The sequence below is a fragment of the Setaria viridis genome, chromosome 1 (assembly GCF_005286985.2).
Source record: "Setaria viridis chromosome 1, Setaria_viridis_v4.0, whole genome shotgun sequence".
Lineage (NCBI taxonomy): Eukaryota > Viridiplantae > Streptophyta > Magnoliopsida > Poales > Poaceae > Setaria > Setaria viridis.
In genome coordinates this window covers 39,705,058-39,729,704 of record NC_048263.2, presented here as the reverse complement: position 1 = coordinate 39,729,704, position 24,647 = coordinate 39,705,058, and the positions used below count along the sequence as shown (strand labels likewise).

Genomic DNA, 24,647 nt, shown 5'->3' with positions numbered 1-24,647 from the left:
GGTAATTTTTCAGCTTGCACCTCAAGATTATTCAAGTATTGTGTCCAGCGACCTTGTATTTGTATGTAGGCCTTGTTTGCAAGTTGGAACGGAGTCTCCTGAACGGTTTCCTCCGAATTTCTTGCAAAATGCGGTTTCTTTTCTAAAATCATTGCAGACCGCATGTGAACGAAAGTATGAAAAAAACCTTTGCTTGCATGCAGTTTGGCACACGGCCAACTGGCCAAGGACTACAGAACAATGCTTTGTGCAAATAATCTTATGCGGGATAAGTAAAATAAACCAAAGGCTAGCCAGGAGCCAACAGGTCGACGTGGTCACATTGTGTTTTGTGCTTTTGGTGAGCGCGGACAATGGGGACGGTTGAGGCCGGCGGCGGCCGTGTTCCCCAGTTGGACGGCAGCAGTATGCAACAACTCTGAGAAAGAATGGGTTCGGCACCAGAAGCGACGGGGAAGGAATCGCCGAGTCGAATAGTCCATGATTGTGAGCGGACACGTACGCCACCGCCACTCCAACTCCAACGTGAATCGAGTTGGCAATGCCGGATTTAACTAATCGCCCTGCCATCCGTCGGCGGCGAGAGGTGGCGGCTCGCCGGCTCGGCATGCGTATCAACGGAGAACAACAAACAGATGGGCCCACCTCTTGTCAGGGACTGCAGCTTCATCTGTGCTGCAGGGCCTGAGCTGAGCTGCAAATCCAATCTTTACAGATTGCGATTGGGATCAGAAACGATGCCTGATCGACCCAATGACAAATCCGAACCATGATTGCCTCTCTCTGCGATGAAACGCGCGTCGTTGTTGATGGCCGCCTGCGACCGTCAGCTAGCCACCAGAGGTAGCCAGGTAGGATACTGGATACCCCACGATGCCGTTATCCACCGCAAAGAACACACAATGCAGCCAGACAGGTGACGTGCTTCCAACCCCTTGAGTCACGCACGAGCACAAGCTTGTGGTGCAGGGCACAATAAACAAACGGGTGAGCCAAGCTTTTGGCAACCACTAGAATCAATCAATAATCATATCAGCCAACTACCCAGCCACGTTAACTTGAGCTTCCAGCTGACCTTGGGAAATGACGGCTTCCTTTGGGTCAGCTTTTGTGGCTGTGGTGATGAGGGGACCCCCCTACTCTGTTAATTAAATCAGTAATTCTATAGTATACATGAGTAATTGAGTATTTAACAACGTGGTAACATTAGTTTCGCAGAAAACAGACAAGTTTTTACTTCATGACATGGAGCTTTGGCTCCAAATGGGATCATTGACACGTCACGCCCTCGACTCCGCCCCCGGTAAAAAATTTGTTCGGAACTTGGCGGCAAATCCAACCACCAACGGCCGACCTACCCTAGATCCCCAAATCTCACGTCACTGCCTCCTGGTTTGTTTTTGTTTTTTAGCAGTAAACCACAAATCCTGTGTAACTTTATTTTGCGTAGAAACTAGAAAGGCCAGGTTTTGGAGGAAAATAAGATCGTGGCAGCAACGTTCACCTCTTCCCAGTTACAACAAACCGACATTAAATTTAGCTTCTAACGCAACAATTAACACAATCAGTGAGCTTTCCGCACCTATTTTTCTGAAAATTTAAAATAATTGAGAGAACAATCTAATAAACCTCAAAAATGTGATTAAAAAATATATAGATTTGGTAAACAAATTTGAAAAACCAAGGAGGTCCATCAAGTCGTATATCTGCTCCGGAAAAATTATCAAATGAAGCAACATAAATTCATTTGTCTGTAGAAAATAAAAAACAAAGCAGCCAGGGTAGAGTAAAGGAGCATCTAGAAAAAAGAAATTAACAGCTGCGCCTGAAAGAAAACAATTAAATTAAAGTCTAGTCAAACGCCACCGCTTATCGTCTTCCTCCTGCCTTCTCCCCTTCGTCCTCGCCCAACTCAATCCCTCTCCTCTTACCATTTCGCAAATCACCACCCAAATCTACTGAAAACACCTGCTTTTTCCTGCGCGCCTTCGATCCGAAACCCCTAGCTCGGAGTACCCAAGAAGATTTCACGGAGCCGGAGTAGGAGTAGTTATTTCTTACATTCCTGTAATCTCCCCTGCTACGTCGCAGCAATTAGCGGCCCAAATCCGCACGGCCCGAGCAGCTATCGATTTCGCTGGGATGGGATTCTCGATGTAGCGTATACTTCAGCTGTATTGCGAAAGATTGAATCGAATCGATTGCTGGAGGCGTGGAGTTGAGCAGCTCTTGCCTCTTGGAGTACCTGCGAATCGAAGTGATCCAGAGATTGGACCTGTTGGTCCTACCGCGCCATGGCGCTGTTCCGGAAGTTTTTCTATAAGAAGCCGCCCGATGGGCTGCTCCTCATCACGGACAACATATACGGTAACGGAGTTCTTCCTTTGCATTTCCCGTGCATTTCTTTAGTTGCGTCCAGTAGACAAATTCTCGCTGTGCCCTTGGCCCCTAGCAGCTTAGAGCAAGGAATGGTTCAATTAGATTGATATGGAGTTATTTGCATTGTCTAAGCGTGATTTAGTTGAGCTGTGATGAGCTTAGCAAGATGCAATCAAAATAATCCGAGAATTCACCACCATTGCTCTCAAAGTTTCAGTTTTAGGTGCACCATGTATCAGAGAGTTAGAAAGTGCTGGGTGATCGTTTCAATAATCATATTCATCTGCATAGGATTTAAAGAGATCAATTGCCTCAGTTTCCGTGTTCTTTCAGAAAAAGAAAAGCTTTCCTATTCAGTTATTAACAAATTTATGCAAAAGCACTAGTATATGTAGTTACATGTATTATCATAGCCCTCTAGAATGCATTAAGATTTGCATGACCATACAGTGTTGAAAGATGGATGGTTGCTTAAATACCAAAAGTTTACATTAATAAAAAAATGTTTGATGTTACTTATAGTACATGTCAAGAACTAGTGGTAAAGACACAACTCACTAGCTACATGGAGAAATTCAAACTGAAACTTGACTTTGGCATGTTTGACTCATAGATTATTATATTTTGTTTCAGTTTTTGATCATTGCTTCTCCATGAAAGAGATGGAAGAGGACCATTTTGAAGCACATATTAGAGGCATTGCAGGAGATCTTCTGGAAAATTTTCGTGATCACTCATTCATGATCTCGAATTTTGGGACTAGGAAGGAAGAAAGCCCTATATACCACATTTTATCTGATTACGGTATGACTGTATTAGACTACCCTGGCCACTATGAGGGATGTCCAATCCTGACTATGGAAATGATTCACTGTATCTTGAAGTCCAGCGAAAGCTGGCTTTCCTTGGGTCAGCATAATTTACTGCTAATGCACTGTGAACAAGGGAGCTGGCCTGTTCTGGCTTTCATGTTAGCTGCTCTTCTAATATACCTGGGGCATTATTCCGATGAGCAGAAAACACTGGATATGCTCTACAAACAATCATCTTTGGAGCTTTTGGAGATGTTTTCACCTCTGAATCCCATGCCTTCTCAAATAAGATATCTGCGCTATATATCAACTAGGAATGTCATGCCTGAGTGGCCTCCAGCTGATCGAGCCCTCACATTAGATTGTGTTATTTTGAGGATGGTTCCAAATTTTCAAGGTCAAGGTGGTTTCCGTCCAATATTCAGGATATATGGCCCAGATCCACTCATGCCCCCTGATCAGACTCCAAAAGTTCTGTTTTCAACTCCAAAGAAAAGCAACCTTGTCCGGTTTTACTCACAGGTAATCGTCTTCGGGTCATTCCTACTCTGTTTAGCTACTGCAGTATCCTATTTAATAGGATGTTTCAGTTTTAAATGTTTCAAAATTTAATCTTCACTAGAAAGAAACTGACCATTTCTGAACTTAGGCAGATGAACTGGTGAAAATAAACCTTCAATGTCATGTCCAAGGAGATGTTGTGCTAGAGTGTATCAATTTGTATGAGGATCTGGATCGTGAAGAGATGATTTTCCGGATCATGTTCAACACAGCATTCATCCGATCGAACATCTTGATGCTTAACCGTGATCATGTAGACATGTTATGGAATGCAAAAGACCAATTCCCTAAAGATTTTCGGTTTGAGGTAAGTATTTGTGCCGAGTGGCTAACTAGACTATTCGTGTCATACATGGATTTTTACATGCAACTTCTGTTGATGGTAGGTTATCTTTTCCGATATGGACGCAGTTACTTCACATGTCACAACAGAGCCTGTTATTCATCAAGAGAAACAAGGACTTGGGGTTGAAGAGTTTGCTAAGGTGCTAGATATCTTTAACCATTTAGACTGGTTGGATGGGAAGAGGGATACTGTACCTCACACAACCCAACTAAAGATATCAGCAGTTACTGATGAGCCTGAGACTTTCTTTGATACTCGAGAAGAACTTGAGTCTGAAATTTTACATGGTCAAATTAACTCTTCTACTGTTGTTCTGAAGCTTGGAAGCGAATTTGGTATGCTTGTCAGCACTGAACCAAGACATATTCGCCTAGATTCAAGTTCAGCTAATGCTCAATCTAAATCACAAACTACAGCACTATCTCCTTCTCGAACACAACCTACTACAGCGTTGTTATCACCTTCTAAGGTTAAGATTCCAAAGACCACTGCTTCATCAAGGGAACTGTCTTCAAATACAGTCATGCCGCAACGATCATCTTCGCCAGTTCAGCCTCAGCAACTAATGTCTGACTCTGCGGTCCAAATGTTAACAGAGATATCAGACTCAGCATCAGCTGAGAAGTCTGGTTCACAAACTCCAGTTGAGCATTCATCACCTCTGATGGCAAATAAATCAGCACCAACTGCATCCCTGATACACTTGTGCACACCTCCTCCTCTTCCTCCCCCTCCACCCACTGTCTCATTACTCCCAGTTCCTGCTAAGTTACCCCAAAATACTAGCACAAGTACCATCGATATCTCCCTTAGATCAACTGTGCACCCTTCCTCACCTTCTTCAGAACCATCAGTCCCTCCTCAAGGTTTTTCGAGAACTGGACAACTGGTCAAGTCACAAGAACCTTCTAATGAAATTCATGGGAAGTTACAAACTGATAGTGCTGAAGGTCCCAATGTTTTCGCATTGTCAGCGGATTCGTCATTGTCACTGGATAAGAAATTAAGATCAGATACTACACCGCCGCCGCCACCACCACCTCCGCCTCCACCTCTTCAAAAATCAGGCATGATGCTGCTTCCTTTGTCACATGGCGAAGAGGTAACAATCACTATAGAAAAAGCTGTACCGCCTCAGCCTCCACCACCCCCACCCCCACCCCCACCCCCACCACCAGCAGCACCGTTTTCAAATTCAAACCCATATGCGGTATCTGTAATTCCAGCCTCACAAAAGAGAGCCCGATCTCCAACGCCCCTGGCCCCAACATTGGCAAAATCATCATTTTCCTCTCCACCGCCACCGCCACCACCACCTCCACCTCCACCTCCTCTAGTTAATAACACTGATGTCTCATTATCTCAACCGCGGTTATTAGATATAAAGGACAGTGCAACGTCAAAGTATCTAGGCACGCCATCTTTGACACCTCCTCGAACACCGCCAGTTCCACCCCCACCCCCTCCATCTCGAACACCGCCTGTTCCACCTCCACCTCCTCCTCTGTCTGGAGCACCGCATGTCCCACCTCCACCACCACCTCCTTCTCAAACACCGCCTGCTCCACCTCCACCACCTCCTCCATCTCGAACACCGTCTGTTCCACCTCCACCTCCTCCTCCGTCTCGAGCACCGCATGTTCCACCTGCACCACCACCTCCTTCTCAAACACCGCCTGTTCCACCTCCACCACCTCCTCCTTCACAAAGTTTTCCATCCATAAGTAAAAGAAATGATGTGGCAGCCACTCATCCACCTCCGCCTCCCCCACCATTGCCATCCCATGTTACTTCTGCACCACCAGGGCCACCTGCACCCCCATTACCTCCTCCTAAGCTAGCTGTGGCCAACAATGCTTCACAGAAGTCATCAACAATCAGACCACCACCACCTCCACCAGGCCCCCACCCTAAGGTTTCGTCAAATTCTTTACCTAGCAAGGGAAGTGTTGTCAGTTCTAACCCTCCCCCACCTCCAGCATTTTCGTTTGGTGCAAAGGACCGTAGCACAGCCCGCTCCAAAAGTCCTAGAAGTTTACGTGCCAACCAGCCATCTAAGAGAACTCCGCTGAAGCCATTGCACTGGGTGAAAGTGTCAAGAGCGACACAGGGAAGTTTATGGGCTGAAACACAGAAGTCTGATGAAGCATCTAGGTTTGAAACCGTTTTCTGATGGAACTTTTTTGTAGTTGAATGAGTTTTGTGGGGGTACATTAACGTACTAGTACATGTGTATCTTTATCAGGGCTCCGGAGATTGATATTTCTGAGCTTGAAAGTCTTTTCTCTGTAATGATGCCGAATATGGAGGCAAAACGACAACGACAACACCCTTCTGTTGCAACAAAACAAGAAAAAGTTCTTCTGGTACTTTTATCTATACCCATTTGTGCAACCATTCTCATAGTAGTGAAATGACAGCAAAAGTGTAAAGGAAATAACATTACACTTCTCTTGTGCAGATTGACCTTCAGCGCTCAAAAAATTGTGAAATTATGCTGAGGAACATTAAGATGCCACTGCCTGATCTAATGGTAACTAAAATTTTACTTTAGTTGAAGTGATATTATCTGAAGGTACCAATATCTTTGTAGGGTTATTCTTGAGACGTTAAGAATAAGTAATTTGACAAACCTGATCTTTAGGGGTATATCTTAATAAACTAGTCACATGTATCCTCGAAAACAATATTTGCCAATTGTAGTGATTATGTGGATGTTAATGTCTTGTTTTTTTTCAGGGTTCAGTGCTTGCTCTTGATGATTCCATAGTTGATGGTGATCAAGTAGATTACCTAATAAAGTTCTGTCCAACTAAGGAAGAAATGGAACTACTCAAGGTACATTTTTCTACCCACCATTTTCCTCTTTGAAATATCATTATGCCGCTCATGATTTGTATTTTTGGTACACTAGCTTTGTTTCGTCAGTTTCCTATATATATTGAAGGGTGAATATTTCAACTTTTCAGGGTTATACAGGCAAAAAGGAGAACCTAGGGAACTGTGAACAGGTCATCTTTTATTTTCCTTGTGCTATTATATTCTCCTTAGGTGATGAATTATGTTTGGCAAACAGTTGAAAAAAAGTGCATATATCATCAATAAGGGATAGGAAAATAGGTTGTTTCTTACGTGAGACATTAATGGGAGGTCGAACTACTTCCTCTGTTTTTAAATGCTGGCACTTTGGATCAAATCACACACACAAAGAAAGTCACAAATTGAGAAATTTCAGCCTAAAAAAAGCATGGAAAACTTCAGAGTGGAGGATGGTAGATGATGACTAAAGAGTTATTAGGGTTGTCCTGGAAATTCCACCCAGAAGATTAAGAGAATTCCAAGTATCTAGGTTTAGGATTGGTTTACATTGAGCATAACCAGGAAGCTTGCACTTGCACCATGCACCGCGAAAAAGTACGATGGACATGGGCACAACTTAAATACTCATGTCTAATGTTTGTCTGTTTCTTGTGAGTTGGCATGGTGAGATGATCATGTTCTACAATCTCTTTGCATTTTCATGTATAGCTACTTTACCTCTGGGCGTATTTTATATAATTATATGGTCTGTATTCGTCAATCCGTTCCATGCGCCATAAATGTACTGTTAATCCCTGAAGCACTAACTTCATTCTTTTGTGCCTGTAGTTCTTCATGGAAATGATGAAAGTACCTAGGGTGGAATCAAAACTGAGAATCTTATCATTTAAGATAAAGTTTGTTACACAGGTCAGAAGAGCATTGCATCCTTGTGAAATACTTTCCCCTCATGGAGTTGTGTTTTTGTTCTTGTAAGAAATATTGAACATTAAACTATCCCTGCATCATTCTTTATGTTCTTTCAGGTTGCAGACCTAAAAAATAGTTTGAGTACCATCAATTCTGTTGCTGAAGAGGTATGCTGTAGTCAAGTAATATCCACTCTTATTCTCTGATATGTAATGAATGTTCATGTATAATGTTGTATGACCAGGTTAGGAGCTCTGTCAAGCTTAAGCGAGTGATGCAAACGATTCTTTCTTTGGGGAATGCATTAAACCAAGGAACTGCTAGGGGTGAGTCCGCGAGCTAACTGCAATATCAGTATTCAACATACAAATAAATAATAACTAACATGCAGGAACACAATGCTAGGTGTATCGCATTATCAGTTTTCTTATTCATTTTTCATACATAGTGGGATTATGCTTTTATATAGAAAAATACATTGACTAAAGCAAATTTGGAATTAAAAAGATAGCCAGGGGTTAAGAGCTGGAACAAGACTTTTACAACTGAAATTACAATATTCCATCCATAGCATGTCTGATTTTGCTACAAGTATTACGTTCACGTTCTTTTTGAGTCTCGCCTCTTTTGCTAATGCTTTAATCAACTTGGAATGCAATCAAGAAATATCACTCATAAAAACTTTCCAATTGATACTTCTGTTATTTCCTTTGGGCAATACTTTTTAGTTGTGTGCCAAAACTAACTAGATAATCAACAACAGCCTTAAACCATGGGTATGCTAATTTACTTGTAAAACAGGACTCAACCTTATGAAAAATTGATAGCAGAATGTTGGCTCTATCATTTTTCAGGTGCAGCTGTTGGATTTAGATTGGATAGTCTTCTTAAGCTCAGTGATATACGGGCACGTAATAATAGGATGACTCTCATGCATTATCTATGCAAGGTGTGACTCCCTCCCTCCCTCCCCCCTCCCTCACTTAAGAGATTTAGTCTAACAAGGTTATCGCTAAGCATATTGCTGACATAGCGCCATCACTTTGTGGCATCATGGTGATAGATCATATTGAAGAACTACAAAATCTAGTATTATAGTTACAGTTAATGTTCTTCCATTCAGAAGCAGTACCTTGATCCACTTGATTCATTAGTATGCTGAAGAGTTGATCTGTCCTCAGGATTTTTTTTTTCTTATGCTGTTCTTTACAGCAGTAGCTTCCAATAATCAGTAAAAAAACACCTCAACAACAATGAGTTCTACCTGCTGCTGGCTCCTTCCAATAAAAAACGTTGTCATCAATTAATATGTGTCACTTTGGACTAGTTTGCTTACTTCCATTGTATTATCATTGAGTTTCGCTACGAATTGTATTTTTGTACCAATCTGTGTAGGCACGTTTGCATTTTATGTTGATGAACTCTTTCTCAAAGTTTATTGTTTTTACAGGTTCTTTCGGACAAGCTTCCTGAAGTTCTTGACTTCAACACGGATCTTGCACATTTAGAACCTGCCTCAAAGGTAGCTTAGAATTAATGCTAGATTGCTCCATGGTGATTTTAATCTTAGCACTTACAGCTGAAGTAAAAACAGATACAACTAAAGGAGCTGGCAGAAGAAATGCAAGCAATAACTAAAGGATTGGAAAAAGTCGAGCAGGAACTAGCGACATCTGAAAAGGATCCTCCAGAGACAGAGATATTTTACAGGGTTTGTTTCCAGTATTTTACTGTAAAAAATGCAATTAGAGTACATAGTGATAGATATTGTGAGTTGTGACTTGGTTGTGGAAGAAAGGCACACCAAAGACAGTTTATCCCTAGCTATTTCTTGGGGTCCTGTTCCTTGTTCTTTCATTTGTATCTCTAGTGGGCACATTAGACTAATGCCGAAAAGGTGAAGATACCATTGCCACACTGTTAGCATATTTATTGCAACCCTCAGAAGATTTTCTTCTTTTTATTTCAGAAATTGAAGGAATTCCTTGCTGATGCCCAAGCTGAAGGAAGGTCATTAGCTTTGCTTTACAGCACCGCGGTACGTCAAGATTCGACAGTGTCGATACCCTGATGCCTGCCTTCTGCTTGCAGCGCACGTTTTGTGCTAAATTTTGTTATTTTACTTGCAGGGCAAAAGTGCTGACTCTCTAGCACATTATTTCGGTGAAGATCCTGTGCGATGTCCTTTCGAGCAAGGTATTTTATTTTGAGCTGAAAGGCTTAGTTATCCTGCTAGTGTGCAAAGCTAAGCTTAATGGCCCACAAAAAGCTAGATGGATGTTTATGGTTGTGGGAGACATGTTTAAAAGGAAAAAAAAGTCATCTTGGATATTAAAATCCAATCGAAATGTTTTTGAAGAGTCCTTGTTCCCTAGTGATTTTGACATGAAACTGAAACCATCTACTTCTTGCAGCTTTGCCCTTAGTAAACACCTTTGATCATTTTACAGATCGGAGTGCACCGAAATTTCTAAACAGTTCTGATTACTTGCTTTTTTGTTTTCAGTTGTCTCAACATTGCTAAGCTTCGTGAAAACGTTCGAGCGTGCCCATGCCGAGAACGTGAAACAGATGGAGCTGGAAAAGAAAAGAGCCCAAACGGAAGCAGAAAAAGAGAAGGCCAAACTTGGTGCTCACAAGAAGGGGGAGTCGCCGAAGCCTGGAGTTCCAGACCGGTGACTCACTGTGTTGCATCTGGATAGCATGCATTTCACTAATTCCCTGCCGCTAAAACACCTAAGACCTGTGGCAGAAAGTTTTGTAGCACTCCTTCAGCTAGTATGACAAGGTAAGCAGCTACAGAAACGGGGCGACTGACATTTCATCATTATATCAACATGACAGCAGCACAATCCCTCAAAATTTGTTTGTGCTGACACTAGCTCTTACAGTTTTTCCTTTCAGGGAGATAGGTGGGAGTAATGATGTGTAGTACTGATATGAGAGTTCACTGAATAAGCAGATAATCTGCAAGTGTACTACTGGTTCTTTGTACTTAGGAGTTCCAGATCTGTTGCCACTGTAAAGAAAGGTCCTGCAACAGCGAACACGTTTAGTTTACTACGAAGGGAGAGGTGCACTTTCCTGGCTAGTGGTTACCTTGGGGAAATCCCCTGTTTTACGATAAATAGTTAATCATGTGTCCATACATGTAAAATGTGTACATTTCTCCATGTACTTACTGATGCTTATGTACAGAACGACCCAACATTGTAAAACGATCACTGGATCCAGAGACCCTGTATAAGCTATGCCAACACGCTCAATCATCTGCCTGGAGTCGCCAGGAGGCTATTTGCCTATTTTTGAACCCAATCATTCTTGTCGAAACCTGAATACCTGATAGGAAAATGATGCGAACCTGTCATTCAACACGGCCAAGGCATTACGATGGATGATCGGATTCGTAGAACGAGGTGTGGTATGCAAGCCGTGCGGTCCCTTCTATTGGTCTAACTGTGGCGGTGTACTCTCTCCGTTTTAAAATGTCAATCAATCCAATTTTTTTGAGACTCAAACCATTTTATATTTGACGAAAATTATGAAAAAGATTACAAAAATTTATGGCACCGAATAGATATACTATGAAAATATATTTAATGAAGAATCTAACATAAATTATTTGATATCATAAATATTAATATTTTATTTTTATAAATTTAGTTAAAGTAGAGACGTTTTGACCTGGGAGTAACTTACAATTTGGGTAAACGGAGGGGTTAAGTATAGTGCGCCGCCGGCGCCGGCACTCCATGCCGCCGCCGCCCTAATGAGGATGACGGAGCAGTAGTTGGCGTCTCGATCGCTTCCAGCTCGTCACGGCAAAATGCTCGAGGCCCCACATGGCAAGCAATCTCGCGCTTTTCCGTAAAACAAATCCATTAAAAACCTGATCCACTTTTCTTAGCCGGAGTCCTCGAGGTGCACGCTATGCTCCGACGAGCACACGCCTCCCACCCCGACGCCCCAGAAAAAGGCCTTTCCCCTCCTCCTGGGGCACTGACAACACAGCTCGCAGGCAATGTATCCGGTACTGACATGTGGACCGGTTTCTCTGCGGTCCCACCACTCAGAGAAACAAACCACACAACACGGGTGGAACCTCGGAGTGGCAGCCGTACCGTATCCGGAGTGGCTGACGCATAGAAGGGGACTCCAGATCGGACGGCTGGGGACGCAACCGCGGACGATATATACCTCCGCCTCCGCCTGCTCCCATGGCCACCGCCGCATCCACCTCCGCCGCCGCCGCCGTCCTCGCGTCCCGGCTCCTCCGACGCTCGCCGCGCCTGCTGCGGCGCCTCAGCCTCTCGCACGCGGCGCCAGCGGCACTCTCGTCGTCGAGCCGCCCCCTCGCGCCTCTCGCTCGCCAACCGCTCGGCCACCGCGCTCGGATGGGGCACACCGCCGCAGCGGCCGCGGCCGCCGGACCAGCGCTCGGACTCACCAAGCCCAACGCCGTCGAGCCGCCTCAGGTGCGCGTGTGTGTAATCGCGTGGGGGCGGCTGTCTGTGACTCTGAGATTTCTATCTACTGCTTCGAATCGCCGTGGATTCGTTTGCTCTATCACTAGCCAGCATCCATCCGCAGAAAGAAAAAAGCTGCTACTGTCTTAGGTCGTGATCATGACTTACTGTTCAGACGCTAAAACAAGTGCTACATCGAGATCAAAATTAGCGTTTTTCCTAACCAATACAGCATCTTCGTTAAGATTTACCGATTTGATCCGTTGGAAGTCCCTTCTTTTCTCCTGCAGTGAGCTTCAACTTGTGCGCTCCTCTTGTTCTTCCAGATCACCTTTTCCGCTAAAGACTTTGAATTCTCCGAGTGGAAGGGCGATATTCTCGCCGTCGCTGTCACAGAGAAGGATCTGTCCAAGGATTCCGACTCCAAATTCGAGAATGCCGTCTTGAAGAAGCTGGACAGCCAGCTCGGCGGTCTCCTGTCGGAGGCGGCGGCGGAGGAAGATTTCACGGGGAAAGCCGGGCAATCGGTGGTTCTCCGCGTCGCAGGGCAGGGTTTCAAGAGGGTGGGCCTGATTGGTCTTGGCCAGAACGCCCCGTCCACCACCGCTGCTTGCCGGGGCCTTGGCGAGTCTGTCGCATCAGTTGCCAAGGCTGCTCAAGCTAGCAGCGCTGCTATTGTTTTTGCCTCTCCCAGTGGGATCCAGGAAGAGTTCAAGCTGACTGCCGCTGCAGCAATTGCTTCTGGTATTTGATGCTCCTGCACATGTTCTTTTCCTTTTCTGATATGATGGTTACCGAGTGCATTACATTGATGCTGAATTTTCTGCCGCAGGAACTGTGCTCGGGTCGTATGAGGACAGCAGATACAAGTCTGAGTCAAAAAAGGTGCACCTGAAACAGGTTGATATTATTGGACTGGGTTCTGGTCCGGAGGTGGATCAGAAACTTAAATATGCTAATGATCTTTCGTCGGGCGTGATATTCGGTAGAGAGCTCGTGAACTCTCCCGCCAATGTCCTTACCCCTGGTCAGTAGTTTTCTGAGTGAACTTTGATCGGTTTGCATATATCTCTTGTCAGTATTTACTTATAGCAATCATCCTCTGTCCTTCCAGCTGTGCTTGCGGAAGAGGCATCAAAGATCGCTTCTACGTACAGTGATGTGTTCACTGCCACAATATTAGACGAGGAGAAATGCAAAGAGTTGAAGATGGGATCCTACTTGGCGGTTGCTGCCGCCTCTGCTAACCCCCCTCACTTCATCCACTTGTGCTACAAACCCACTGATGGGAACATCAAGAGAAAGCTGGCTATTGTTGGGAAGGGTCTAACTTTTGACAGGTTAGTCATACTTTCAACATATTTCATGTGTTAATAAAAAGGGAAGATATGATTAGAAGTAGACATGAAGGTGTTGCTTTTTCTTAATAATTTGTCCTTGCTCTTATACTTGATTCACCTATGAATCCAGTGGTGGCTACAACATTAAGACTGGGCCAGGCTGCAGCATTGAACTGATGAAATTTGACATGGGGGGCTCTGCTGCTGTGTTTGGTGCAGCTAAAGCGTTGGGCCAAATCAAACCTCCTGGAGTAGAGGTACTTCAGTTGCAGATACTAATATGAGTGGTATCTAGGTTTCACCCATTTTTCTGCATTTGCTAAATTCCAATGATATTTCTCCTGTCGCAGGTTCACTTTATAGTTGCTGCCTGTGAAAATATGATTAGCGGCACAGGCATGAGACCTGGTGACATTGTGACTGCTTCTAACGGGAAGACAATTGAGGTATGTTTCTTCCAACACATTACAACAGGCCAGAATCTTCATGATCCGTTGGATGATTTTCCTGATTGTTTGAAATGTAGTCCAAGCAGGTCATCGGATCATAGTTCTTATGGTTAATGTTGTCTGGCCTTTATTAAACTGTTCCTTTGTAAATGCCTTTCTTCAGGTAAATAATACTGATGCAGAGGGAAGGCTTACCCTTGCTGACGCATTGGTCTATGCTTGCAACCAAGGTGTTGAGAAGGTAATGAAACATCATCTGTTTTTTTGGTACATGTTGTCGTCATGGTTATTCCTACTCATTAACCTGAATTCCTCACTTTAGATTCACAAATGACATTAGCTCTGTTCCGTCAAGACAAAAAAAATGACCAACCTAAGGAACTAGTTGGCATTGTAGAATGAAGAAAGAGGCAACCAAATTCATGCCTGAAAAGGATCCAAAATCCAAACCTGGGTTGTTGGGGGGGGGGGGTACCACCAATTCATCTATTCCATTAGGGAAGAAAACATATGCACTAAAAGGAAATGTTTATTTTAATGTCAGTTGCGCCTGTCAGTTTATAATGACAAGATGCTAAAGTGCAGAATTACAGAAATTTTGCTGTGCATTGGTTATTTGAAATTCAGTTTAGCTTTATTAGTCTTTTTAAAACTTTTAGATACTTTGCCTTTTGGAAGGCTATGCAAGGAGGCAATATAATGCTGGTGTTGTGTTTGTTGACTCATCTGTAATCATCATTTGCAGATTGTTGATCTGGCAACACTAACTGGTGCTTGTGTTGTTGCACTTGGGCCTAACATTGCTGGTAAGCTCAACAGAAATCCCCTCCCAGTCTCACCTGCACCCCTGTTCCACTCACGGTGCTTTGAACATGGAACATCAGGCTACTTTGTTTTTGCATACTAAAGGACATATTTTCTTCAGGGATTTTCACACCAAGTGATGAGCTTGCCAAGGAGGTTACCGCTGCTTCTGAGGTATCAGGCGAGAAGTTTTGGAGACTTCCACTGGAAGAGAGCTACTGGGAGTCCATGAAGTCTGGTGTTGCTGATATGGTCAACACTGGCGGTAGGCAGGGTGGTTCTATTACCGCTGCTTTGTTCCTGAAGCAGGTACATATGTCTTCATCATGCTTGCTTTTGGCCTCGCCACCTGAATGAAATTTTAGCAATAACTAACCAGCAGTACTTTTTGTATCATAAGAGTGATGTGTGATCCTCCTTGTCTGCTTGGCTGAACCATTCATTCACGAGAAAATTCATTGCGTTAACGATGTTTGCTGAGGATTTTTTTAAAGCAGTTCACTAATGGCGTGTTGGTGCCCTCATTTCTTGCAGTTTGTTGACGAGAAAGTCCAGTGGATGCACATCGACATGGCGGGGCCAGTGTGGAATGACAAGAAGCGTGCTGCCACCGGTTTCGGAGTCTCCACATTGGTGGAGTGGGTCCTCAAGAACTCCTCTTCCTGAACACAAACACATACGCTTTTCCTTTTCCAAGCCGGGACCCGGGAATGCAGGACTACCATGGTTTTTCTTTTGTTGTTGCTACCATTTTATAGTTGCCACTTGCAAACTCCCAGCAAAGCGGACGGCGCTTTTGGTATACCAAGTGGGGTGTGTGTGATACTGTGATAGAATAAGCATAAGGGTTGGAATTGGAACTCCTGTTGTGTCATCAGTGACGGAGTGTGCTGGGTCCTTTCCATGAAAGTAGCGCGCTGCTGCTTCCGTGTAACGATCTCCGTCGAATGAAATAACGTTTATTCCTTTTGTCTGTGCCCATGGCGCACGCCAAACTGCCAAAGAAAATTGCATTGGGACTCCTGCGCCATCATCTGCTTGTGATTCTCCGGAGATGTGGTTGCCTTGCCTCTCGCTTTGCGTCCGCCTTCAAGAGGGTACTCAATATTGTATCCGTGCGACGTCATTCTCAGGGTGTGCGAGATTGGCATGTAGAGTAGTTGATGCGTCTCGTGCTTCTCCTCCCACTCGGGAGACCATATGTGTGAGCGTGACGGGCCGACGGCCAAGGCAAGTCGCTCGCCGGTGACACGCGGCCGCCCGTGCGGCGCGCAACGTTTTCCCTCGTGTGTGTGTGTGTGTGTGTGTGTTTTCTTCTGCTCTTTTTCCTTTTTTTATTTTGATGATGATAGGGGATCTGCCGACCCTCGTGGGCCGAAGAAGGAGATAATAGAAGCATCCATCGTGGGCCGGTTCTTTATGGGCTATAAGCCGGAACGGCCTTTCGGCGTTTCTTACTTGTGCCACAAGAATGTGGGTGGAGGAGAAGCAACGCGCACGGCCGCCGCGCCGCAAACAGAAGGAAAGGCGCGGCACGACACGGAGCCATCGCAGCCGCAGTTGCCCCAGGGCCGCCACCAGGCGCACAGCACCGCACGCCGGCAGGTTTCCTCCAGGCAAGCGTCCCCTTTCTCTCACTTCTCGCCGCTCCCTCTTGACTTCTTGAGTTCCGAGATGCCTGGGATAGCGGCTACTGGATAGTAGGATCCATCTTGCTGTGTCTGCTTATTTTCGTGGTTTTGTGTTGATGCAAGAGAAGTTGAAGGTGCCTGAATGCTTTGCAATAATAATGCTCTATTGGAGGGAGGGCGTATGGGTTCTATGAACTTGATAGATCTAGTTGTACTACAGGGGCTCGATTGCTTAGCTTGTTTGGTAAATAAATGTTCGGACTGCCTGAATTTGGTGAATAGTTCCGACTTCCATCTGCATCTTCCACTGAATAGGGTAGAAATGGGAATTGATCAAAAAAGGTTATGTAAAATCTGAATGGTCTCCAATCTTGGAGAACAGGATATTACTGCTGAATTCTACTCAGCAGCAGTTGATCCAACTCACCATCATGTAAAGGCAGAGTTCAACTAGCAGTCCTCATGCCATCATTGATTCAGATATATGAGCCATTTCTTGCCACATCTCTGCTGCTCTTTCTGTAGACTCGCGACTCCAAGAGACAAGATTGTGGAAATATGACCCTGGTGATGGCATGCACAGAATGATGTTTCCTTTTGCCACCATTTTGCAGATAAAAAAAAAAACCTGAAGCACTGCTGCTGGAAATGGGTAGCACTGAAGTCCCACTGCCTGTGGCTGTGCCGTCACCTGAAATCCCAGCTGTGAATGAAGGGTCAGCTCCTGCAGCAACTGCTACTGACTCGAAGCCAAAAAAGAAGATCTGCTGCGCGTGCCCTGATACCAAGAGGCTGAGGGATGAGTGCATCGTTGAGCATGGGGAATCTGCTTGCACGAAATGGATCGAAGCTCACAAGCGATGCCTCCGTGCTGAGGGGTTTAATGTCTGATTCTTGTCTAGTCTCCTGAAGATGTTAAATTCGCTTTCATGGAAGTCACAGAGCAGGTGTGACAGAAACCGGGACTCCTATAGATTAGTTGCCATGCTTTGCATGCTGGCCTGTCATGTATGATCAGCGAACCAATTGCCCATTTTCACTCAAAATAAAGTTACTGATAAGTGATGACGGTGTGGTCATGTTGAGCAATTTACTTAATGTGTTTTCTGTGCTTAGAATGGGATGTAACAAACAACTTATCTTGAAAAATATGTAGTGATGAAACACATCGAGGGTGAGATTCTTGAAATTTATTTGCTCATCATCACAATGCTCATGGTTTCCATGGCATGACCATCCTTATTATCTCCTCATCCCTTTCCCAACCCCAATCAATTACAACTCAGCTATGAACTTCACGCCTATCAACTACTAATTATTTTCTACCTGCAAACACTCTCCCACCACCTTCTCATCCATCTTTTACATTTTGTTCAGACTGTAGCTAGACATCAGGTACACAACAGTTTTTGTATGAACCTTCAGGATTTGGGCAATGGCTCCCCAGCCAAGAACGACTGGAACATCCTGAACGCCCTCCTGGGCTGAAACAGCGGCACCTCGTGCCCTGCACCCCTCACCGAAGCGAAAGTGAGCCCTTCGTACACTTCTGACCATCCTCCTACCTGCACAGACACAGATGCGCCACAAAGATGTTAGTACGAGCAAGATGATTGCTTGAACTGCAAGTGCCAAACATCACTAGAAAATTCAGTATACCTGTCCAGCCGAGTACCATGGGTACCAGCGGATCTTGATCTTCAGACCAAGATGGCTGATTGCAAACCTTGTAGCGGTAACCGGGACAACTGAATCTGTATCGCCACTGCATTTTCATCAAGTGAAGAAGTGTTATGCTCACTGGAAACTTCTCTTCTGCATCTTAAGTATAATTTGCTCACTTCAGATTCTTCAGCTTACCTGAACACCCATATCCTCACTCCAGTTTTCATCAGCATCTTGTAAGTTGGCAGCATGGAGAACTCTGAATCTTGCCATGTCTTGATCAGCACATCACTGTCAATGTTAGGAAACTTATGCGTCAATGTTCAGAAATCCAAAACAAATTCGCTGTCTCTGTTAAACAGCTGAATGCACCATTAACAATAGAATGAAAAGATGTCAGGGAAGAAGCTATGAAACCTGCAGGCAGTCCATCTGTAGGGGATCCTCGTTGTGTTTGCATGCATTGCCTTCTGCACGTCCAGCCTGTTGTAGTACTTCTCGGCGTAGGTCTCCGTGCAGGGGTCGTAGCCGAAGGATCGCCGGCGGATGAGGGTGTTCTTGAACCTGAGCACGGTGGCGTTGGCCCTGGCGGCGGCGCAGGACGGGGTGTAGATGCTGTACTGGTCAATGTCGCCGAACTCTTGGTTCATGGCGTAGTTCATGGCACGGTTGCAGAAGCGAGAGATGTTGGTGCTGCTGAAGTTGCACGACTTGAGGATGGCCTTGTAGGTGCGGTCGGAGATCATGGCGTGCGTCCACCAGTAGGTGACCGTGCCAATGTTGTCGTAGTAGTTGTCAGTGACTGCATTGCCTACCTGGGGACAGGAGAAACATAGTTTCTTTTTTATCAGGGCAAATTCACATTTGGGTGAGAACAGGAGGTGAAGCGTAGCATTTAGAGTTTCAGAGTTTGCTCATGTTTCATGACACTCACAAGGATTCCCTTCAGGTTGATGAAGGGGTATGGCGAAGCCCTGTTGTACTCAACAATCTTCCTTGCCAGTTGGGGGACGTAGTGGCCTGGAACCAAGGGTGGAAATAATAAGAACAGATTGTCACAGTTTTTTTTTAGTTTTCTTCAGTGCGGTAAAAATTAGTACACTGAATGAATATGTTATACAGTGAATCACCAGTGGCAGACTTACCAGCGTAACTTTCTCCAGCTATGTAGAAATCCCGGTGCCGATACTGCGGGAACCGTGACATCCAACTGATCAAGAACTGCAGTGCATCTTGAGCTGCACCGAATGATTCATATTGACATGAACCGAGACTTAGTAACAGCTAGTGATGTGGTAGTTTCAAGATTCAGTCAACAAAACGTTAAAAGGATCTGCGCTGCATTACCAGTTCTCTCGTCGCCTGTTGTCTTGAGATCCGAGGTGGTGTTGGTGTAGGAGAAGCCGACCCCGGCAGGCGATTCGAGGAAGAGAAGGTTTGCTTCTGCAACAGCAATTGTTGCCGTTCTTTGCATCAGTCACTGACTATGCATCACATGACGTTGGCAGTTTCTTTTGAGGTCAGGTCACCTTACCTCTGTTCCATGAGTACTTGTTCAGAAAGAGGCCTGTCCCGTTGGGTTTGATCCGGAACGGGCCTATTTCTTCAGATGCTCCATAGGCCACCGAAGAGCATCCAGGACCTGCCCGAAGGATCAACTTTGGTGTTCTTAAAACTGTTCCACAGTGTTCTTTTATCGTCAGTGAGAAATGCAGATGTAACAAAGAACGATCTGATGGCAAGGAGAACAACCATGATGTTTCGTTCTTGCAGACAAAAATTCAAGATTCTGTTGGCATATCAAATCGGAAATGATTAGGTCATCTGTTCAGCAAGTATCGCCGCATCATGGCACGACTGGCAGAGGCTCAAAGTTGACCTCCATAATGATGTTGAGCAGGCAGCAGATAGTAGCTTTAACGATTACACAAGTAAGGCATCTATCTAGCTTCAGAGGCATAGTAGTATCACTGTTCAAGTTCCAAATCCCTCAAGATAGTGCTACTGCTAGCAATATTATATTAAAAAGCTAGAGAAATTGGAGCATCCGTGAAAGGTTGAGGTCGCAGCACTGGCAGCAGAAGCGTGCACCGCCCGTTCTGCCCTTTCACTGCACTGCACCACCCCGGCCGCATTTCCCAATGCCCCACCAAGTCAAAGAAAACAAGCCATCCATGGTGGCAGTGGAACCCAGATTTCTGTGTGCCTGTGACTCTGTGCGTGCCATAGCCTCCCCTCGGTCCCTCCTGTTGCACTGTACTCCATTTGTTTTCCCATTTCCTTTTATGTGTAAAGGCGACCCATGGCCAGGAAAAGGCCACAGCAGCCAGCTTGTTGTGCCTTGCACTGCCGATGCCGATGCCACAGGGTACAGGCGGAGGCCTGTGCCTGTGCGTGGGGCAAGGGCACTCGTTGGTGCTTAGCCCGTGGCTTTACCCGGCGCGTGATGATGACAGGAGACGAAGCAAAGGGAATAAGAATAAGCGGCTACGGCTTTGGTGTGGGCGAGACCCAGCCAGCAGCAGCAGCAGCGGAAGATTACGATAAAACTACAGGGAAAGGTGGTGGTGCCGCCCTGCCCTGCGCCGCATGCACGCAGCTTTCGGGTCTCAGCAGCAGCAGCATGGCACGGCCTCATCATTTCGCTTCCGCAGCCTCGGGCCCTTGCTCGCAGACGGCAGGGCAGGCTCGCGGTCACATGAGCTGAGACTCTGAGAGAGAGTGGGCTGAAGATTGCGCCGATCTCAAAAGGACGGGTTCATTCATTCATTCATTCATTCATCAGGAGGCAGAGGCTGCCGCTGCGGGTGGCGGCCTTCAGGTTCAGTCATTCAGAGCGAGCCTCTGAATCTGGGGAGCCGCAGCGATGAGTGCTGCATCATCGCTCGCGACATGGGTGGGATCCGGGGAATTTTTTCGCTACTGTTGTTGATATCAGGCGGGCCAGGCAGGGTGACGAGGACGACGCCGCGCCAGCACAGTCGACAGCTAGCAGACGGCATTTGAATAATGCTACCAGTGCAGCAGTCGTGTGTTTTTTACTGGCAAAATGATCAGACTGGGATCCAAGAAAACCCTGGTTGGAGGTTTGTAATTAGAAGAGCCTGAAGCATGAATCATTAGCTTATCCCTTGATAAAAGAATGACCGCAGCACGCATTGGCTTGGGACATCAAGAACAATCTCGGCATGCACCACCTCAATGGCTCTGACTATATGCATGCAGGACAAAAGGAGAGATTGGACGCCGGAGAATTAATGTCAAAGAGTCCAAAATCTGGGATAACAGTTCGTCAGCGAGATCAACGGGGCGTGCATGCATGCCATGTCCGCTGCTGGAGTCAACGCGCGTGCGATCGCTCTATCATACTCATAGATCAATGGTCACTGTGGAGAAAATCCGAGGTCATAACCGGATTAGATCTTCTGGTAGGAGCTTACTTAGCGGCAAGACAGGATAAAAGGGACAGAGTTATCATAGCTCAGGTCAATGATGCCATAGCATGGATGGTTAAGGCGTTAAACTTCTACGGTGTCACATGCATGCATCTATGTAGAACAGCAGGAAACAAACACTGCAGAAGCGACACCATTACGAGTGCTGCTGTCTGGTGATAGTAAATACGAAAAAGCTCGACAGTGCTTTTGGCATAGGATAGGACCTACTAAGGCAGACAATAGTGTACTTAGGCTTGTCAGGAATTTATTAGTATGATAGTGCCATAGTTTATTACTGGTAGCACTGTAGCTTATCCATGCTCTGCCAAGGATCACACTACCAAAAATGAAGGTTTCCTGGCCCTAATCCAAGGTTTTGTCCCTCTCTCCATCACCAGTGTACCCTAAGCTTTCATGCCAAAATGCCAAACAAAAAGGGCAAAACACTGCCTGCACGTAGGCAGCAGGCAGCAGCTGATGCTTGTTCAGGCAGTGGTCACGTCTCTTCACACATTTACTCCCGCCATTTACTACTACTGCGCCGCACCCCTGTACCCCGTACGTACGTGCCTTAAACAGCGGCCACTTGCTACGTAAAACTCTGATCAAAACACAAGTATTACCATTGTTGATGCTGTTTTCTCTTCTGTTTTGTTTTCAAATCACGTGCAATTAGACGTTCATCAGGTTCGTGTTAGAGGAGTGCTTACTTCTACTAGAAAGGAATGGAATGGAGCTTTCCGTTAGCTTGGCGTGTGACAAGAAGTTTGAACTTTGAAGTTTGTGTCAAAAGCGTTGGAAAGTTGCCTTGCTGCCTATGATCCTTTTTAAACTACTCCAAAACGCCAGCAAAGGTAAGAGCTCTCATGAAAAGACTCGTGCCAGGTACTGTCTGGTCAACAGTCAACCGACTAGGGACAGTAAGGAGTAGTATGATGGTATAAGATCATACAGGCATCAGTGAAAACCAACATTAAACTACTGTCACCTGGTAGCTACCATGATTGCATGAAAAGAAGATCATTTGCAGCGAGATGCATGAAAACGTTTGCAGTTCAAAGGACGGCAAGAGCGTGTGACGACGAAATGAGACGCGCTATAGCTTGCATATGGACAGCGAGCAATGCAAAGATCACTGACCTCCGTTGAGCCAGAGCACGAGGGGCTTGCTGGCCGCATCGCCGTCGGCCTCGGTGAGCCAGTAGAAGAGCGCGCGGCCGCGCTCCTCGTTCACCGTCACGTACCCGGAGTACTGCGTGAACGCCACCGGTGGCTGCCCCGGCAGCGCCTCGACGCGGTCGCCGACGCGGGCCCTCTCCTCGCACTCCTCCACTCCGGCGCCGGCGCCGGCAGCGGCGGCACCTCCAGCCAGCATCACGCAGCTGGCGATCGCTACCAGCAGAACGCCCGCCACGACAACCGCCGCCCCACGCCGCCGTGTCGTCGCCATTCAGACGTGCCACGGAGGAACGACGGCGACCAAGAGTGGCTATACCGCCGGTGTGCAAGGTACCCGTGGAAGAAGGCGAAGCTAGCTGCACACGAGCTGCTGCCTCCGTATTTATCCTCGGAGTTCGCCGCGCGCTCGGCTTGTTGCTAGTGGCTACTGGCTAGTGGGTGGTCGTCGTGGTAATAATGGGGCATTGGATCGGGCGAGCTGGTGCGCGGGGGCATTTACGCTGGCTCTGCGGAGGAGGGGAGTGCATGGGGGGAGGGGACGGGGCGACGGGGCGGAGGTGGCAGGTGAGCTACGCTACGCCGCCATTAATAGTCCTCCGACCTTGGCAGCTCAGCAGCTCTCTCGGCAGAGGAGGAGGAGGGGAGAGAGAAGACGACGGAGAAGAAGAGAGCGCCGAGCCGCCTGCTGCTGCGCTGGGGCCGTAGGGATGAGATGACCAAGGCCATAAATGCCACGCAGACGCAGAGAGGAGGAGAGAGCGCTCTCCTCTCTCCTCTGGGCTCTGGCTACACACATTCGGTTTCCCTCGTCCTCACGCCACCGCATTATAGGCGCGCGCTTGTTGGGTTCGGTCAAAACAAAAGATGCACAAATGTCAAAGGGCATCTTCCTGGTGGCCTGCGATGCTCACTGATGATGGCCTCACTGTGGAAGCTTCAAATGCTTCATTTGCTTGGCATTTGCGCAACTCCTCCTGCAGATTATTGGGAGCCGTTTGTGGAAAGTGTGTGCTACTATCGTTTACCCCCAAAGAAGAAGGCATCTCAGCATCTGCTACTACACGTCACTCGCTACTGAGCACTAGTAAAGGACGACATCAGATCGAGTAACAGTGCCAGTAAGCGTGCTTAATTTGGTAAAAAACTCTAACTGAACCTTACCTTCTGTCTTGCTGAGGATCCTTGAATCCTTGCTGCATGCATAGGGTCATTTTGTTTCTCTCTCGGTACGGTACAGGTACAGCTAGCAAAAGTAGCGCAGAGTGGTACGTCGCAAGCAACGATGACAAGGCGAGGAAACGTGAGATGAGATGGATCATGGATCGCCTTGCCTTGGTAAGGAGCGAGGAAATGGCTAGTCAGCTGCTAGAGTCCAGATGCAGCCAGCCTTGGATGGAGCCTGCAATTGGCTAGCTACCAGCTGAAGGTTACCATTACTAGTGTAGTATAGGAGTATTGTGTAGCGCTACTGTTTTATGCGCTAGCTGTCCCGATCAAACAAACATTTATACGTGCTGTGAAGCCCATACCAGCCATGCCATGGTGTCATCCTGCCCTATCGTCACGCTCAATCAAACGACGTAATATAACCCTCCTATCTCGCAGGAGAGAATTTCTTGGAGGAAGATACGCAGGTTCACATGCAAGATACAGTTTACACGGCTGATGGCGTGGCCGTGTAGCAGCGACAGCTCGCCTACTACGAATCTTCCAATCCCCTTTCACCATACCTGGGCAAAATTCAATTTCACCCACGAACACAGCGGATTCCATTCGCCACTCAGTGTGAAGAAAAAGGCTGTGCCTGTGCCGCTGGGCGGCAACAACTGACGCATGCAGCGCTGCAGGT

At 46.3% G+C, this 24,647-nt stretch overlaps 3 protein-coding genes across 3 annotated transcripts; 2 read left to right on the top strand and 1 right to left on the bottom strand.

Moving 5' to 3' along the window:
* Positions 1 to 1,864: 1,864 nt before the first annotated feature.
* Positions 1,865 to 15,855, top strand: LOC117856810 (formin-like protein 7). Its single transcript, XM_072291448.1, has 27 exons — positions 1,865 to 2,367; positions 3,013 to 3,713; positions 3,841 to 4,059; positions 4,139 to 6,252; positions 6,344 to 6,464; positions 6,560 to 6,631; positions 6,838 to 6,936; positions 7,068 to 7,109; positions 7,747 to 7,827; positions 7,944 to 7,994; positions 8,072 to 8,153; positions 8,682 to 8,776; positions 9,278 to 9,349; positions 9,422 to 9,538; positions 9,797 to 9,865; positions 9,957 to 10,023; positions 10,334 to 10,502; positions 11,966 to 12,302; positions 12,620 to 13,037; positions 13,126 to 13,320; positions 13,408 to 13,633; positions 13,764 to 13,890; positions 13,984 to 14,079; positions 14,246 to 14,323; positions 14,828 to 14,888; positions 15,008 to 15,195; positions 15,421 to 15,855. Exons 1-27 carry the CDS (start codon positions 2,295 to 2,297, stop codon positions 15,550 to 15,552), a joined length of 6,102 nt encoding a protein of 2,033 aa, XP_072147549.1. The 5' UTR covers positions 1,865 to 2,294; the 3' UTR covers positions 15,553 to 15,855.
* Positions 15,856 to 16,345: 490 nt separating this feature from the next.
* On the top strand, positions 16,346 to 17,582 carry LOC140223677 (cytochrome c oxidase copper chaperone 1-like). The gene is made up of 2 exons (XM_072295773.1): positions 16,346 to 16,502; positions 17,132 to 17,582. Exon 2 carries the CDS (start codon positions 17,166 to 17,168, stop codon positions 17,406 to 17,408), a length of 243 nt encoding a protein of 80 aa, XP_072151874.1. The 5' UTR covers positions 16,346 to 16,502; positions 17,132 to 17,165; the 3' UTR covers positions 17,409 to 17,582.
* A 110-nt stretch (positions 17,583 to 17,692) lies between these two features.
* Positions 17,693 to 23,594, bottom strand: LOC117841375 (serine carboxypeptidase 24). The gene is made up of 9 exons (XM_034721726.2): positions 22,760 to 23,594; positions 19,717 to 19,824; positions 19,530 to 19,625; positions 19,328 to 19,420; positions 19,117 to 19,202; positions 18,600 to 18,997; positions 18,378 to 18,473; positions 18,177 to 18,282; positions 17,693 to 18,082 (listed from the first exon to the last, which is right to left on the bottom strand). Exons 1-9 carry the CDS (start codon positions 23,067 to 23,069, stop codon positions 17,939 to 17,941), a joined length of 1,437 nt encoding a protein of 478 aa, XP_034577617.1. The 5' UTR covers positions 23,070 to 23,594; the 3' UTR covers positions 17,693 to 17,938.
* Between the last annotated feature and the right edge of the window lie 1,053 nt (positions 23,595 to 24,647).

Excerpts from the sequence above, each read along its gene's own strand:
- LOC117856810 (XM_072291448.1), top strand. The coding sequence starts at position 2,295 with ATGGCGCTGTTCCGGAAGTTTTTCTATAAGAAGCCGCCCGATGGGCTG. Across the intron at positions 7,828-7,943 it reads AGATAAAGTTTGTTACACAG|GTTGCAGACCTAAAAAATAG; the intron begins GTCAGAAGAGCA and ends ATGTTCTTTCAG. Across the intron at positions 13,038-13,125 it reads CGCTGCAGCAATTGCTTCTG|GAACTGTGCTCGGGTCGTAT; the intron begins GTATTTGATGCT and ends TTTCTGCCGCAG.
- LOC140223677 (XM_072295773.1), top strand. The coding sequence starts at position 17,166 with ATGGGTAGCACTGAAGTCCCACTGCCTGTGGCTGTGCCGTCACCTGAA.
- LOC117841375 (XM_034721726.2), bottom strand. The coding sequence starts at position 23,069 with ATGGCGACGACACGGCGGCGTGGGGCGGCGGTTGTCGTGGCGGGCGTT. Across the intron at positions 19,203-19,327 it reads AGCTGGAGAAAGTTACGCTG|GCCACTACGTCCCCCAACTG; the intron begins GTAAGTCTGCCA and ends CCTTGGTTCCAG. Across the intron at positions 18,283-18,377 it reads GTGAGGATATGGGTGTTCAG|TGGCGATACAGATTCAGTTG; the intron begins GTAAGCTGAAGA and ends ATGAAAATGCAG.